Source organism: Balaenoptera physalus, assembly GCF_965194825.1.
Source record: "Balaenoptera physalus genome assembly, chromosome: 15".
NCBI lineage: Eukaryota > Metazoa > Chordata > Mammalia > Artiodactyla > Balaenopteridae > Balaenoptera > Balaenoptera physalus.
In genome coordinates, this window is record NC_138894.1 from 63,504,570 (window position 1) to 63,519,772 (window position 15,203).

The following is a 15,203-nucleotide window of genomic DNA, read 5'->3' on the forward strand; positions in this document are numbered from 1 at the left end:
GCTTTTCCCAGACATGCTTCCTCTACCTCTCACCACAAACCTAGATTCTTACAGCATCCCCACCTTTTTCTTAAGGCTGTTAGAGTTCCTGGGGGAGCCACGGATGAAGCCTTCATAAAAGCTCTGGGCCGCTGAAAACTTCTGAGTTCCCCCTTATTAATCAGATCATTAGAAAAAAAAATAGCATATATTAGCTCAACTCTTTATAAAAATGCCTTCACTGAGCCAAAGTTCAATACTAGAGTCCCAAATTTCTTACAAAGTAAACATAAGAAATAGAAAAACAAACAAACAAACAAACCACCCACATTTTTGGTATCTTCTGAAAACTCAGTTAAAGACATTTTCCATTATGTTTCTCGGTGTCCTGTCTTTTAGGATCTATGTGATAAATTTCATTTAGAATTTATCATGAGGAAAAAGATTGTTTCCTCATGAGCTAATATTGCTTCCTTTTCTTCAGACAATAAGACTGACATAACCAATTGTGTTTCCCATTTTGCTTTGACTGTCAGGGAGCCTGGACTTAAATTTAATACCCATTTACAAAATTATCTATCTCTAGCTCCTGGTCTTCCCCTTCTGTGTGGTCTCTCATCTCCCCTTTCATCTTTACTTGAACTGCCTCACCTATTTGTACATTTAATTTCAGCTACATCACAGTTTTTAAAGAACAGGCCAAGTGTAACAAACGGCAAAACTAACCACCAAATCAGTAACGTGACCAAGGTCACCTAGAACTTGATCTCACTTCCCTGATGTCCCCTTGGAGAGACTCACAGGCTAGACACATGCAACTATTAGAAGAATATGTTCAAGTATTGAATGAGAATAAGGGTTTTAGGGACTGAGGAGACAGATCAGTGAAGACTGGGACAGTCAAGGAAGGCTTCCCGAAGGAGGCAGTACTTATTGTAAGCTTTGAAGGCTTGGAGTTAGTTTCGGGGGTTCATTTCATTGGACCAGCTGTATGGTTTGGTTGAATTACAGGAAGCATTGGGGCAAGTACCTGGGAATTTGTCTGATTGGCTCTTTCCTGGGGACAGTTTCTGAACTTCTCTGAGCAGCCAGTGCATTGCTTTCTAGGAGAAACTATGTGAAGGCGATCGGGTGAGTCCTCAGTAAAGGGTGGGACTGGTCTAGCCACTATATTGGCATTTTAGATGGGATAATTCTTCATTGGAACTGTTCTACATACTGCAGTATCTTTAGCATCCTGGTTCACACCCACTAGATGCTCATAGCAATCCCCAGTCACTGGGACAGCCCCAAATTCCTACACATTTTCCCCAACGCCCCCTGGAGGACAGTAGCCACCCAGGTGAGACCTACCCCTCCCTCAAATACCCGAGATTCTCCTCTCTGGTCTGCCATCCACAACTAGGATTTCCAGATTTAGCAAAAAAAAATATAGAACACCCAATTAAATTTGAATTTCAAATAAACAATGAATAATATTTTAGTGTTAAGTATGTCCCCAATATTGCACTACTCGTTGTTTATCAAAAAATTCAAATTTTACTAGTGGTCTTTATTTTATCTGGAAGCCCTACCCACAGCCCATCACCACCACCTACAAACCCGTCTCCCAGAAATTCCCTTGGGCTGGTCACTGTGGTGTGTGCTGAGCCACCCCCTACTTCTTCCCTGCAGCATCCGTCTATTCTGTATTTCAGTTCCTGGCGTTCCATCTCTGTGGGATAAGTCTCAGCGCGATGGTAAATACTTTTAATCAGATGAACAGATTATTCCTAATAGGTAGGCTAGTTACCCCATCTAGGTATCATCTTACATTAACCTGGTTAAAGTATACACCAGTCTCCAGAAGTCTCTCAGATTGAACGGTGGTGGGGAGGAAGGACGGACGGAAACAGGAAGCATTCCTAGGGCTAACAGCTTATGCTATGTGACCCTAAATTCCAATGAGTGTCAATTTTGCCTGCACAATGGGGAGCTTTAAACACTGTTGATGTCTAGTCCTACCCTCAGAGACCCTGAGTGAATTATTCTGGGATGGAGCCTGGCATTGGGGACTTTTTAAAGCCCTAACCTCCCCCACCCCTACCCAGGGTCTCCCTAACTTACAGCCGAGGTTGAGAATCACTCCTCCACTTCCTGAGAAAAGCGAGAGAAAGGAGAGAGCAAGATAAAGGTCGAGAGGGGAAAGAGAGAGAATGAGACCTGGTTTCAGGGGCTCTGCCCGGCATTGGTCATCGAGGGGATTTGGAAGAATCCAGAGGCAAACACATTCCACTCGAGCAGGGGAAAAAAAATGTTCAAGAAAGTAATATACTTCGAATGCGTTCCATTTAGAGCAAAACAGATGTGAAAAAGCACTTCTGAAAAGCCCAGAGAGTGTTTCATTTTGTGCCAAATACTGTCCTTAGAGATGCCCCAGCTTACCAAAAAAAAAAAAAAGAGTCCCCTAGAGAGAGTCCCATTTTTCTTTATTATCCGGTGAGTCTAACCCACGCCAGGATCAGGTTCAGAAGCCGGGCTGCTCACACGCGTGGCCTTCCTGGTGTTAGCTGAGGAGCAAGCTTCCGATATCACCATGGGCACCTCAGCGAAAGAGCCTCCCCTCCTGGCTCTATGTGGGCTCTGAGCCCAGAGTGTCAGTCCCTGTGCCGTCAGCACACGCCGGCCTCGACAAGTAGGGCAGCATCGACATGGCTCTACCAAGAGGTACTTGCCGCTGGCAGGAAGCTGCTTCTGCGGAATTAAAAACCATCAGAGTTGATCAAAGGAAGTGCAGGGTAGGCTGGCGGGCGGGCCAGATCCTAATCTCCACTTGTTGGCCTCACACATCACTGCACATGAGTCACCCCGCTGAGCTCAGCGGACATGCTGTTTGGATTAGGCTTTTACAGGCGAGGTTTGCCAAGCTTGCCTCTGCCGGCTCGCTGCACAGAGCAGCAGAGAGGCGAGGGAGGAAGGTGGGATGTGGGTTAGATGTGGTTGCCCAGGTGCCAGGGGGGAGGCGGTTGGCTCCCCAGCTACACAGGACAGTGGCAGCAGGGGGTGGTTGTGAGTCCCACTGTCCCCCGCCCATCTTCTCAGCTCAGCTCCACGAACCCCATTAGGAGCCACGGAGCCCACACCAGGCCTACACATCCTTCCTCTCTTGCCAGCTCTCCAATTAAGATGTACTATTACAGGACTCACATCTTGCCTTCACTCAACCATTTGCCTCTCAACGAGCAGGAATTCCTTTTCTCAAAAGCAGGCAACACTTCATCACTCAGGCATCTTGCTCAAATGCAGTGGAGTCCAGCAAAAAAGGGAGGGAAGTCAGAAAATAAAAATTCCTAAATTAAGAGCCAATCCATAAAAGCAGGGCTTCCCCTAGTGCCTAGCTGGTGTGACATCACCATGAGTTACTCAATGAAAATGGTGTCAGAGTAGCGGCTCGATTACATGTGGAAGATTTCCTCAAGAAACAGAAGTCTGCAGAAAATGAATAGGGGTAGAGGATATTCTGCACTTAGGTCTTTGGGGGGCTGCCTCCAGAGGGGCTGATTTCCCTGGGCAGAGAGCTAAATGGGATTCTCTTCCAAACAGTGCCTAGCAGGGTTTTGGTACTAAGGAGTGGCAGTAGAGGTAACCCAGTGGTTTGTTTTGCAATGGTAGGAACAAGCTCAAAATCCTTTGTCTCCGATTCTGCCAAGTTTTGCTTCTGTGCATGGTAACTTGGGAAGAAGCAGCCCCCATTACTTTGTAAGCCAAGGATTCTTGGCTTGTAGTCTCTGCTGGGATTCTCTTTAGAGTATTTTAGACTCTCATTTATTAAAAGCATCTAAATGGAGGTGGCAGTTCTTGACACTTTCAAAATAAATGTTGCCACCGGTCCTTACACCACTCTTGACTCTAAACCACAAATTTCCAAACTTAACCATTGCTCAGTTAGCTGTAATTTAAAAAGTATTTCTTGTTCCTGGCTTCAGGTTTCTTTTCACCTATCTATAATTCTCAGGGTGCTCAAATTTGCTCATGAAACCTGTCCTTTCCTTCCTTTCCTCCTTTATTATTTTCACTTAAAAATGCAAATGGAGACAGAAGGTACTACCCTGGGTAGGATTCCAGTCACTAAAGCACAGCACAGCAGTGACTGTTAGGTGAACCTGCTTGAACGCCAGCTTGGCCACCAACTCCCAATGTGACCTTGGAGCAATTTTCTTAACCCCTCACAGTCTCAAATTCCTCAGCTGTAAAATGTGGATAAAAATCACCCTAAACTCATTGATGAGGACTAAATGAGCTAAGGCAAGAAAAACATTCAGTAAAGTCCCTGGCACCCAGTAAATACATAATCAATGCATTATTATTTCTATTACAGTAATTACTCTGCAACCAGCATTACATAGCTAATGGTGGTAAGCTTAATTGGATTTTACCAATAACGTTTCTTCCTTCTGAAATTCCTCAGTGCCCAGAGAGCTAACATTTGCTTTAATCAAAAGTATTTGCTTGATGGTGCCTGTGCATCCTTCGTTAGGAAAAGACCATAGGAGGGGAGGAGGAAGAGAGGATTGTGTATCAGTTATGAAAAGAAGGTATTTTCCCTTGGGGGTTCCTTTCTATAACTAGAAGGAAAGTCTCAATTCTTGAGGGCTTGCTATGGATGGGGGACAGAGGGTGCAGATTCACATCTTAATGGAATCTGTTAGTGGAGGAAGTCATAGGTAGGAATGTGATGTGGCTCAATGTATCAAAAAGGCACATCTACCGAGTTTCTGGGTAACAGGGGATGATGTAAGGAGTAGAGGTCTTTCTGTTTAGAAAGGCACCGTGATGGGCAGCATTTCTAGTGCACGGGTAGGCCCTGGGCATAGTCTACAGGGGGGAGCTGAGAAAAGGGGAATTGGAGCTGCTTTGCATAACAAAAGTAAGGCATGTCCCCATTTAGATTTAGTTGGGGAGAATATGTTGGAAGATTGGAATATGTGTAGGAAGATTCTCCCCTCCCTTCCTTAATATGGATTTGGACTGAGACTAATGGTTTGTCTTTGGGGTGTGTGTGTGTGTGAGAGAGAGAGAGAGAGAGAGATATCTGAGTGTTACTCACAGGCAATCAGAAGACCGCAGGAAGAATGAGGAGGGGTATCTTGACTACGTGCTGGCAGAGGGACCCTGAAGAGAACAAGAACTGGAGAAATGAAGCCTCCCTTGGATTGTTCTGGACATCATCTAACTACGTGGCATTATTTCTAACTGAGTAACTCAGACTTTGAGAAATGCATGGCTGTGGATTATCTTTACCTAACAGATGATCCTATTTGTGGTGGGGGGTAAGGGTGGGGTGGATCTTGTTGAGTGGGGATATCATGGGCTGGGTAGGGGGGTTGCATTAAAATGTAAACACAGTGATAGCTTGTATTCTTTGTCTTTTGTGTGCTTTAATCCCAGCACCTAGAACAGTGCCTGGGACATCGTTGGTACTTAGTAAACATTTGTTGAATGAATGAATTTTGCCATGGAGAAAAGTAGGCTCACAGAGGAAAAGAAGAAACAGAGGTTGGGCCTTGGGGCTGGTCATTAAGGATAGGAAATGGGCCATGCCTATGAAGACACCCTGCTAAGGTTTTTTTCCTTCTTCCCTTGGCCTCTGGGAACAATCATATTTAATATACAGATTTTTTCCCCTTCTACATATCCCCAAATTTTCAATGAAGTGGCTTACACACACACGTTAGAGGTGTAGAATTAAGTGACAAGACAACAAAGGCAAATGTGGCTTCCCTGCATTGTCCCTTGTATTAGTTTCCTATGGCTGGTATAACAAACTGCCACAAATGCCACAAATTTATTATCTTACTGGTCTGCAGGTTAGAAGACCTAAAATCAAGGCATCTGCAGGGCTGCATTCCTTCTGAAGGCACCAGGCGAGAATCTGTTTTCTTGCCCTTTTCAGCTTCTAAACACAGCCTGCATTCCTTGGCCTTTTCCTCACATCCCTCTGACCTCTGCTTCCATTGTCACATCTCCCTCTCTGACTCTTACTCTCTTTCTCTTATAAGGACCCTTGTGATTACATCGTGTTCACCCAGATATTCCAGGACAATCTCCCCAACTCAAGGTCCTTAACTTAATCACATCTGCAAGTCCTTTTGCCATGTAAAGTAACATATTCACAGATTCCAGAATGTGGACATTCTTGGGGGCCATTGTTCTGCCTACCGCATCCCCGAGGCACCATCGGTGTCATGTCCAGGGAAGATGGCAGCCCCAGAACATAGGCCAAGACCCACACTCCAGCGAGCAGAGACCCTGGCTGAGTGTGGAGTTTAAGGGCAGGTGAAAGCAGAGGAATAGGCAGCAGCCTGGACTGGCTTTGGAGATGAGAGACCCATCTCTTTCTGCAAATATACTGGAGGAAAGTGATTCTTAGTGACAGAGACAGAAAGATAGAGTCTGCTCTTATGGATAGAGGGGCTGTCTAGGCAGCAGACACTCAGGTTACAGCCCTTTTCCAGTTTGGGGGTTAAGAATTTGAAACAATTTGTAAAGTGCAGTGTCTGGTTTATGGCAGGTGCACAATTCAATAAGAGCCATCTATTATTAAAACCAGAAGGAAAGGGGGCAGGGGGGCTCCAGAGCCCCAGCTGCCGGAGGAAGCAGGTCATACACAGCTCTACATCCCCAACCCCGGGAAAACAGGAAGAAGACCTGTCACGAGGGAATAAGGTATGAGGCAGGTGTGCAGAGGTAGAGTTTCAAATGCCCTTTATCTTAACTTCTTCCCATACAAGCTAGGAGGAAGCATCTGGCCAGTTCTCTAATGAAACTTGGAACTCACTGCTGAAGTCAAGAAGAAAATATTTTTGTGGTTTTTCTGTGGGGGAAGAAAGCAATAAATTTTTCTGTTGTTGAAGGAACACCTTTCAGTGGTGTAGCTCTGAGAGGAATGTATTATTATTAAAGCATACATGCCTGAAAGTTTGTTAGTCAGGACACTGGGAAGCTTCATGTGGACCCTGAAGGGTAAGAACAAAGGATGAGCTGGTGGTCCCAAGCTCAAAGGTAGTCACAGTAGATACAGATTTAAGAAACTGACATTCCTAATAGAACAGCTAGGTTTTTGTGGTGAGTGTTGGCTCTGGAAAGCTCATCTGTATCTCCCCACGGATTTCTTACACAGCCCCTGCTCAGCAAGGAGCATCTGTTTTCAGTCGGCCTGCTCTTATCAGTCGGGTGTGGTAGGAGAAGAGGACAAGGTCTTGCTCTTTTTTTTTTTTTCCACTTTAAAATTAAAAAAAAATTTTTTTAATGTTTATTTATTTATTTTCTTATTAGTCATCCATTTTACACACATCAGTGTATACAGGTCAATCTCAATCTCCCAGTTCATCACACCCCCACCCCCACCCCCCGCCGCTTCCCCCCTTGGTGTCCATACGTTTGTTCTCTATATCTGTGTCTCAATTTCTGCCCTGCAAACCGGTTCATCTGTACCATTTTCTAGGTTCCACATATATGCGTTAATATACGATACTTGTTTTTCTCTTCCTGACTTACTTCACTCTGTATGACAGTCTCTAGACCCATCCACATCTCAACAAATGACCCAATTTCGTTCCTTTTTATGGCTGAGTAATATTCCATTGTATATATGTACCACAACTTCTTTATCCATTCGTCTGTCAATGGGCATTTAGGTTGCTTCCATGGCCTGGCTATTGTAAATAGTGCTGCAATGAACATTGGGGTGCATGTGTCTTTTTGAATTACGGTTTTCTCTGGGTATATGCCCAGTAGTGGGATTGCTGGGTCATATGGTAATACTATTTTTAGTTCCTTAAGGAACCTCCATACTGTTCTCCATAGTGGCTGTATCAATTTACATTCCAACCAACAGTGCAAGAGGGTTCCCTTTTCTCCACACCCTCTCCAGCATTTGTTGTTTCTAGATTTTCTGATGATGCCCATTCTAACTGGTGTGAGATGATACCTCACTGTAGTTTTGATTTGCATTTCTCTAATAATTAGTGATGTTGAGCAGCTTTTCATGTGCTTCTTGGCCATCTGTATGTCTTCTATGGAGAAATGTCTATTTAGGTCTTCTGCCCATTTTTGGATTGGGTTGTTTGTTTTTTTAATATTGAGCTTCATGAGCTGTTTGTTATATTTTGGAGATTAATCCTTTGTCTGATGATTCCTTTGCAAATCCTTTCTCCCATTCTGAGGGTTGTCTTTTTGTCTTGTTATGGTTTCCTTTGATGTGCAAAAGCTTTTAAGTTTCATTAGGTCCCATTTGTTTATTTTTGTTTTTATTTCCATTACTCTAGGAGGTGGATCAAAAAATATCTTGCGGTGGTTTATGTCAAAGTGTGTTCTTCCTATGTTTTCCTCTAAGGGTTCTATAGTGCCCTGTCTTACATTTAGGTCTCAAATCCATTTTGAGTTTATTTTCGTATATGGTGTTAGGGAGTGTTCTAATTTCATTCTTTTATATGTAGCTGTCCAGTTTTCCCAGCACCACTTATTGAAGAGACTGTCTTTTCTCCATTGTATATCCTTGCCTCCTTTGTCATAGATTAGTTGACCATAGATGCGTGGGTTTATCTCTGGGCTTTCTATCCTGTTCCATTGATCTATATTTCTGTTTTAGTGCCAGTACCATATTGTCTTGATTACTGTAGCTTTGTAGTATAGTCTGAAGTCGGGGAGTCTGATTCCTCCAGCTCCGTTTTTTTCCCTCAGGACTGCTTTGGCTATTCAGGGTCTTTTGTGTCTCCATAAAAATTTTAAGATTTTTTGTTCTAGTTCCATAAAAAATGCCGTTGGTAATTTGATAGGGATTGCATTGAATCTGTAGATTGCTTTGGGTAGTAGAGTCATTTTCACAATATTGATTCTTCCAATCCAAGAACATGGTATATCTCTCCATCTGTTGGTATCATCTTTAATTTCTTTCAGCAGTGTCTTATAGTTTTCTGCATACAGGTCTTTTGTCTCCCTAGGTAGGTTTATTCCGAGGTATTTTATTCTTTTTGTTGCAATGGCAAATGGGAGTGTCTCCTTAATTTCTCTTTCAGATTTTTCATCATTAGTGTATAAGAATGCAAGAGATTTCTGTGCATTAATTTTGTATCCTGCAACTTTACCAAATTCATTGATTAGCTCTAGTAGTTTTCTGGTGGCATCTTTAGGATTCTCTATGCATGGTATCATGTCATCTGCAAACAGTGACAGTTTTACTTCTTCTTTTCCAATTTGTATTCCTTTTACTTCTTTTTCTTCTCTGACTGCTGTGGCTAGGACTTCCAAAACTATGTTGAATAATAGTGGTGAGAGGGGACATCCTTGCCTTGTTCTTGATCTTAGAGGAAATGCTTTCAGTTTTTCACCATTGAGAATGATGTTTGCTGTGGGTTTGTTGTAGATGGCCTTTATTATGTTGAGGTAGGTTCCCTCTATGCCCACTTTCTGGAGAGTTTTTATCATAAATGGGTGTTGGATTTTGTCAAAAGCTTTTTCTGCATCTATTGAGATGATCATATGGTTCTTATTCTTCATTTTGTTAATATGGTGTATCACATTGATTGATTTACATATATTGAAGAATCCTTGCATCTCTGGGATAAATCCCACTTGATCATGGTGTATGATCCTTTTAATATGTTGTTGAATTCTGTTTGCTAGTATTTTGTTGAGGATTTTTGCGTCTATATTCATCAGTGATATTGGTCTGTAATTTTCTTTTTTTGTAGTATCTTTCTGTGGTTTTGGTATCAGGGTGATGGTGGCCTCATAGGATGAGCTTGGGAGTTTTCCTTCCTCTGCAATTTTTTGGAAGAGTTTGAGAAGGATAGGTGTTAGCTGTTCTCTAAATGTTTGATAGAATTCACCTGTGAAGCCATCTGGTCCTGGACTTTTGTTTGTTGGAAGATTTTTAATCACAGTTTCAATTTCATTACTTGTGATTGGTCTGTTCATATTTTCTATTTCTTCCTGGTTCAGTCTTGGAAGGTTATACCTTTCTAAGAATTTGTCCATTTCTTCCAGGTTGTCCATTTTATTGGCATAGAGTTGCTTGTAGTAGTCTCTTAGGATGCTTTGTATTTCTGCAGTGTCTGTTGTAACTTCTCCTTTTTCATTTCTAATTTTATTGATTTGAGTCCTCTCCCTCTTTTTCTTGATGAGTCTGGCTAATGGTTTATCAATTTTGTTAATCTTCTCAAAGAACCAGCTTTTAGTTTTATTGATCTTTGCTATTGTCTTCTTTGTTTCTATTTCATTTATTTCTGCTCTGATCTTTATGATTTCTTTCCTTCTGCTAACTTTGGGTTTTGCTTGTTCTTCTTTCTCTAATTCCTTTAGGTGTAAGGTTAGATTGTTTATTTGAGATTTTTCTTGTTTCTTGAGGTAGGCTTGTATAGCTATAAACTTCCCTCTTAGAACTGCTTTTGCTGCATCCCATAGGTTTTGGATCGTTGTGTTTTCATTGTCATTTGTCTCTAGGTATTTTTTGATTTCTTCTTTGATTTCTTTAGTGATCTCTTGGTTATTTAGTAACGTATTGTTTAGCCTCCATGTGTTTGTGTTTTTTACAGGTTTTTTTCCCTGTAATTGATTTCTAATCTCATAGCATTGTGGTCAGAAAGGATGCTTGGTATGATTTCAATTTTCTTAAATTTACTGAGGCTTGATTTGTGACCCAAGATGTGATCTATCCTGGAGAATGTTCCATGCACACTTGAGAAGAAAGTGTAATCTGCTGTTTTTGGATGGAATGTCCTATAAATATCAATTAAATCTATCTGGTCTATTGTGTCATTTAAAGCTTGTGTTTCCTTATTAATTTTCTGTTTGTATGATCTGTCCATTGGTGTAAGTGAGGTGTTAAAGTCCCCCACTACTATTGTGTTACTGTGGATTTCCTCTTTTAGAGCTCTTAGCAGTTGCCTTATGTATTGAGGTGTTCCTATGTTGGGTGCATATATATTTATAATTATTATATCTTCTTATTGGATTGATCCCTTGATCATTACATAGTGTCCTTCCTTGTCTCTTGTAACATTCTTTATTTTAAAGTCTATTTTATCTGATATGAGTATTGCTACTCCAGCTTTCTTTTGATTTCCATTTGCATGGAATATCTTTTTCCATCCCCTCACTTTCAGTCTGTATGTGTCCCTAGGTCTGAAGTGGTCTCTTGTAGACAGCATATAGATGGGTCTTCTTTTTGTATCCATTCAGCAAGCCTGTGTCTTTTGTTTGGAGCATTTAATCCATTCACGTTTAAGGTAATTATCGATATGTATGTTCTTATGACCATTTTCTTAATTGTTTTGGGTTTTTTTTTGTAGGTCCTTTTCTTCTCCTGTGCTTCCCACTTAGAGAAGTTCCTTTAGCATTTGTTGTAGAGTTGGTTTGGTGGTGCTGAATTCTCTTAGCTTTTGCTTGTCTGTAAAGCTTTTGATTTCTCCATCGAATCTGAATGAGATCCTTGCCAGGTAGAGTAATCTTGGTTGTAGGTTCTTCCCTTTCATCACTTTAAGTATATCATGCCACTCCCTTCTGGCTTGTAGAGTTTCTGCTGAGAAGTCAGCTCTTAACCTTAGGGGAGTTCCCTTGTATGTTATTTGTCGTTTTTCCCTTGCTGCTTTCAATAATTTTTCTTTGTCTTTAATTTTTCCAGTTTGATTACTATGTGTCTCGGCGTGTTTCTCCTTGGGTTTATCCTGTATGGGACTCTCTGCGCTTCCTGGACTTGGGTGGCTATTTCCTTTTCCATGTTAGGGAAGTTTTTGAGTATAATCTCTTCAAATATTTTCTCGGGTCCTTTCTCTCTTCTCCTTCTGGGACCCCTATAATGCAAATGTTGTTGCGTTTAATGTTGTCCCGGAGGTCTCTTAGGCTGTCTTCATTTCTTTTCATTCTTTTTTCTTTATTCTGTTCCACAGCAGTGAATTCCACCATTCTGTCTTCCAGGTCACTTATCCGTTCCTCAGTTATTCTGCTATTGATTCGTTCTGGTGTATTTTTCATTTCAGTTATTGTATTGTTCATCTCTGTTTGTTTGTTCTTTAATTCTTCTAGATCTCTGTTAAACATTTCTTGCATCTTCTTGATCTTTGCCTCCATTCTTATTCCGAGGTCCTGGATCATCTTCACTATCATTATTCTGAATTCTTTTTCTGGAAGATTGCCTATCTCCATTTCATTTAGTTGTTTTTCTGGGGTTTTATCTTGTTCCTTCATCTGGTGCATAGCCCTCTGCCTTTTCATCTTATCTATCTTTCTGTGAATGTGGTTTTTGTTCCACAGGCTGTAGGATTGTAGTTCTTCTTGCTTCTGCTGTCTCAGTCTTGCTCTTAAGGAGGTCATTCATTCTGTACAAATGTGGGGAACCCTTGCTGGACGTTCTAGGCACTGATCTAGGTTCAAGGGATATTACAACGACCAAAACAGACAACAAATGATAACCATGTATCAGGTTGTGATAAGTGGTCTAGAGACAGACAAGGCAGAAGAAAGGGCTGGAGAGCAGCAGTTGATGTGGGGTGTGGGAGGAAGGCCCCCCTGATAATGGGGTACTTGTGCAGAGACTTGAAAGAAGTGAAGGTGGCAAAGGGGCAAGTCACACAGACATTGGAAGAGTGGGCCAGGTGGAGGGACATCTATTGAAGCCTATGAAAGTAGCTCAGTTTTCAGTGGGCACTATGTACAGTGCTGACGGGTTTACAATACCTGTCTCCCTCCTCATGCAGAGTACTCACCCACAATGGTGGGTGGCAGCTCCTTTGTGTAACACACCCCAATCTCCAGCCACGGTGGACCGGACCTGAGGAGGGAGGGCATCCATCCAAACTGAGCAATCTTGCATAAAGTAAGGGCAATCATCAGGGAAAATCAGCAGTACACTGCGACTGTCTCTCTGTGACTGTCTCTCGCAGCTCACCTGGGGTTTTGAGTCTAGGAGGCTGGAGTTAGAAGGCCCAAAGCCTGTGTGACTGAGAGTGGGTTTATCAGCCTGTCCTTGAGGCAGAGGCACACCCCAAGGCTATGCTTGTGCAGTCGAGCCTTTCCTAGGGTGAGTCAACCCAGTGCTGCTCCTCTGCCTGTATCTCCTGAGTGCAGGTACATAGATTAGGTGAACAGATTGCAAAGGAAGAGCACACAGCAAACAGAAATACTTACACTGAGATTGCTTAGGCTTGAAGCAACAATCCTCTGGTGCTCCCTACGCACACACACTTGATGAGTAGAAACATAAATTGGATTTTTTAAAACCCTTTTTATGAATGGTGGGGTTTTTTTGTTTGTTTGTTTGCTTTTTTAAGGCACTACTTTTTTAAGGAGCCTGCGTGTTTCTATCTCGAAAATGTAATTTATGGGTGTGAGGAAGGTTTTTTGTTTTTGTCTTTTTTTTAAAGGAAGTTTTCAGATGAGGAAGCTTTGTCCTTTTAATACTCTGAATATCCAGCGGGGATGGAGCAAGTCAGGCTCTGACACGCCTCTTGTTCCAAGCTCTGCCGTCTCTTGGACTGCAGCCTCTCCACAGCTTACCATGAGTTGGCTGAGCAGTTTTCTTCATGAGTAAAATGCAAATAGCAATGTTCTCAGGGCCAGAGCATTTCTTTCTCCCAGGGAGGTTGTGAATTTCCAAGGTGCTTCTCTACTAAGCTGAGATTTCATTAACTAAATTGTGTAAAGGGGCTTTTTGTCATACCTTGCGCTAAATATCAATGCCATACAAATACCAGTAGTTGCTAAATACTAGTGCCTATAGAGGTTATGTCAAAAAAAGAAAGTCCTTTTTAGATAGAGATGCATGCTGAAGTATTTATGAGTAAAATGACATTGTGTCTGGAGTTTGCTTTTAAAAATTCCAGTTAAAAAAATGTGCATATTTGTGGGGGAAGGAGATGGAAGTAGGGTGCTAGTTGCAACAAGATTGGCACCTGTAGAGATTGTTCAAACTGGGTGGTAGGAACATGGGGGTTCACTATTCCATTCTGCCTCACTTTGTGTGTGTTTGAAACGTTTCATGATACAAAGTTAAAAGACAGAGAAAGAAAGAAAAAAAAAATAGTCTGACCCACTCTTTTCTCTCTGGACTCTGTTATTACATAACGTCAGCAGGGATCCGAACGTGGGGAATTTGATTATGGGAGTTTTTGCAGTGTGACTTCAACAAAGGGAAAAGTTTGATGGATTATTTCTGGAGAGTGGAGCAGTCAGGGTTTCCAAGAGGAGTGATGTTGAAATGAATAATGAAGATTCCTTGCTCAATGATGCAGCCTGCGGGCTCTTGTCAAACGTTCTGGGAAATCGCGGAAGGGGCTGGTGTCGATCTGGTGGCTTAGCGCTTACTTGTGCAGGGCAGGAAAGATCCAAATGCTCCCTGCAGTTTCCCTCAGTCCCTCGAGGACGGTAGTGGGATTTACTTGTACTTTATATCCAGGGCTATGGCCAGGACAGTGCAGCCGTCCAGGTCAGTCGTGCATCCTGGCTCCAAGGACATGGCATTCTCAGAAGCCTCGGTGTCTTGCAGGGGAACATGGTTGAGGGAGTGTGTGTAGGGCAGTCAGGCCTGGCAACCAGTCTCCAGCATTCTCGCAGATTCCCACTAAGCCCAGAAAGGAGCACCGGAATGCAACACAGGAAGTTCCCTCTTCTCAACACCCCCCCCACACCCCGCCCGTCACTGGGCTTGTAGGGTGGGGTGGAAATTGGCCTATGGGTGACCACACCCAGCTCCCTATCCACTCCAGCCAGAGACTTTACATCCTCAACAGCTGCTGTCTGTGTTTGGCTTTCAACTCAGGTTGCCTTGACCCAGCTCCCAGAAACCAGTTTGCAGGGGACAACTGTGACACCGACGTTCCAGTCATAACTGACCTGCAACTTCTTCCTACCGTTCCCCTGCCATGCACATAGTGTGTCCTCATTTCATTGCTAAGACAGGATTTATCTCAGGAGGTGCATCATTGATTTGCCCATGATTTTGTTCTGGAGTTTCTTAAAACTTATTCCAAAAGCTCATCTCATCACTTAAAATGTGTGAGGAATTTTTTTTTTTTTTTTTTAGTGGGTTTCAGTGGAATAAAGAATAAGGTAATGGAGATGCCTTTATTTGTATTGCTCAAGCTGCTCTGTGGGATAAGATTGGACAATGAATGGTGCTTTAGGAAGTAACTTGGCTCTTCCATATCATAATTAATTCAACAAATCAAGAGATGACATGGGCTATGAAC

At 42.4% G+C, this 15,203-nt stretch overlaps 1 protein-coding gene across 1 annotated transcript in view; it reads right to left on the bottom strand.

Annotated features, from left to right (window-relative positions):
* Positions 1–2,288: 2,288 nt before the first annotated feature.
* LOC309643482 (uncharacterized protein) overlaps positions 2,289–15,203 on the bottom strand; it is a gene marked incomplete at its 5' end in the record, with an annotated part of 34,896 nt that continues 21,981 nt past the window's right edge. Inside the window, one exon of the mRNA XM_082426208.1 lies at positions 2,289–2,712. Within this exon, the coding sequence (XP_082282334.1) occupies positions 2,464–2,712 (249 nt within the window). The 3' untranslated portion in view covers positions 2,289–2,463. The remainder of the gene's footprint in view (positions 2,713–15,203) is intronic.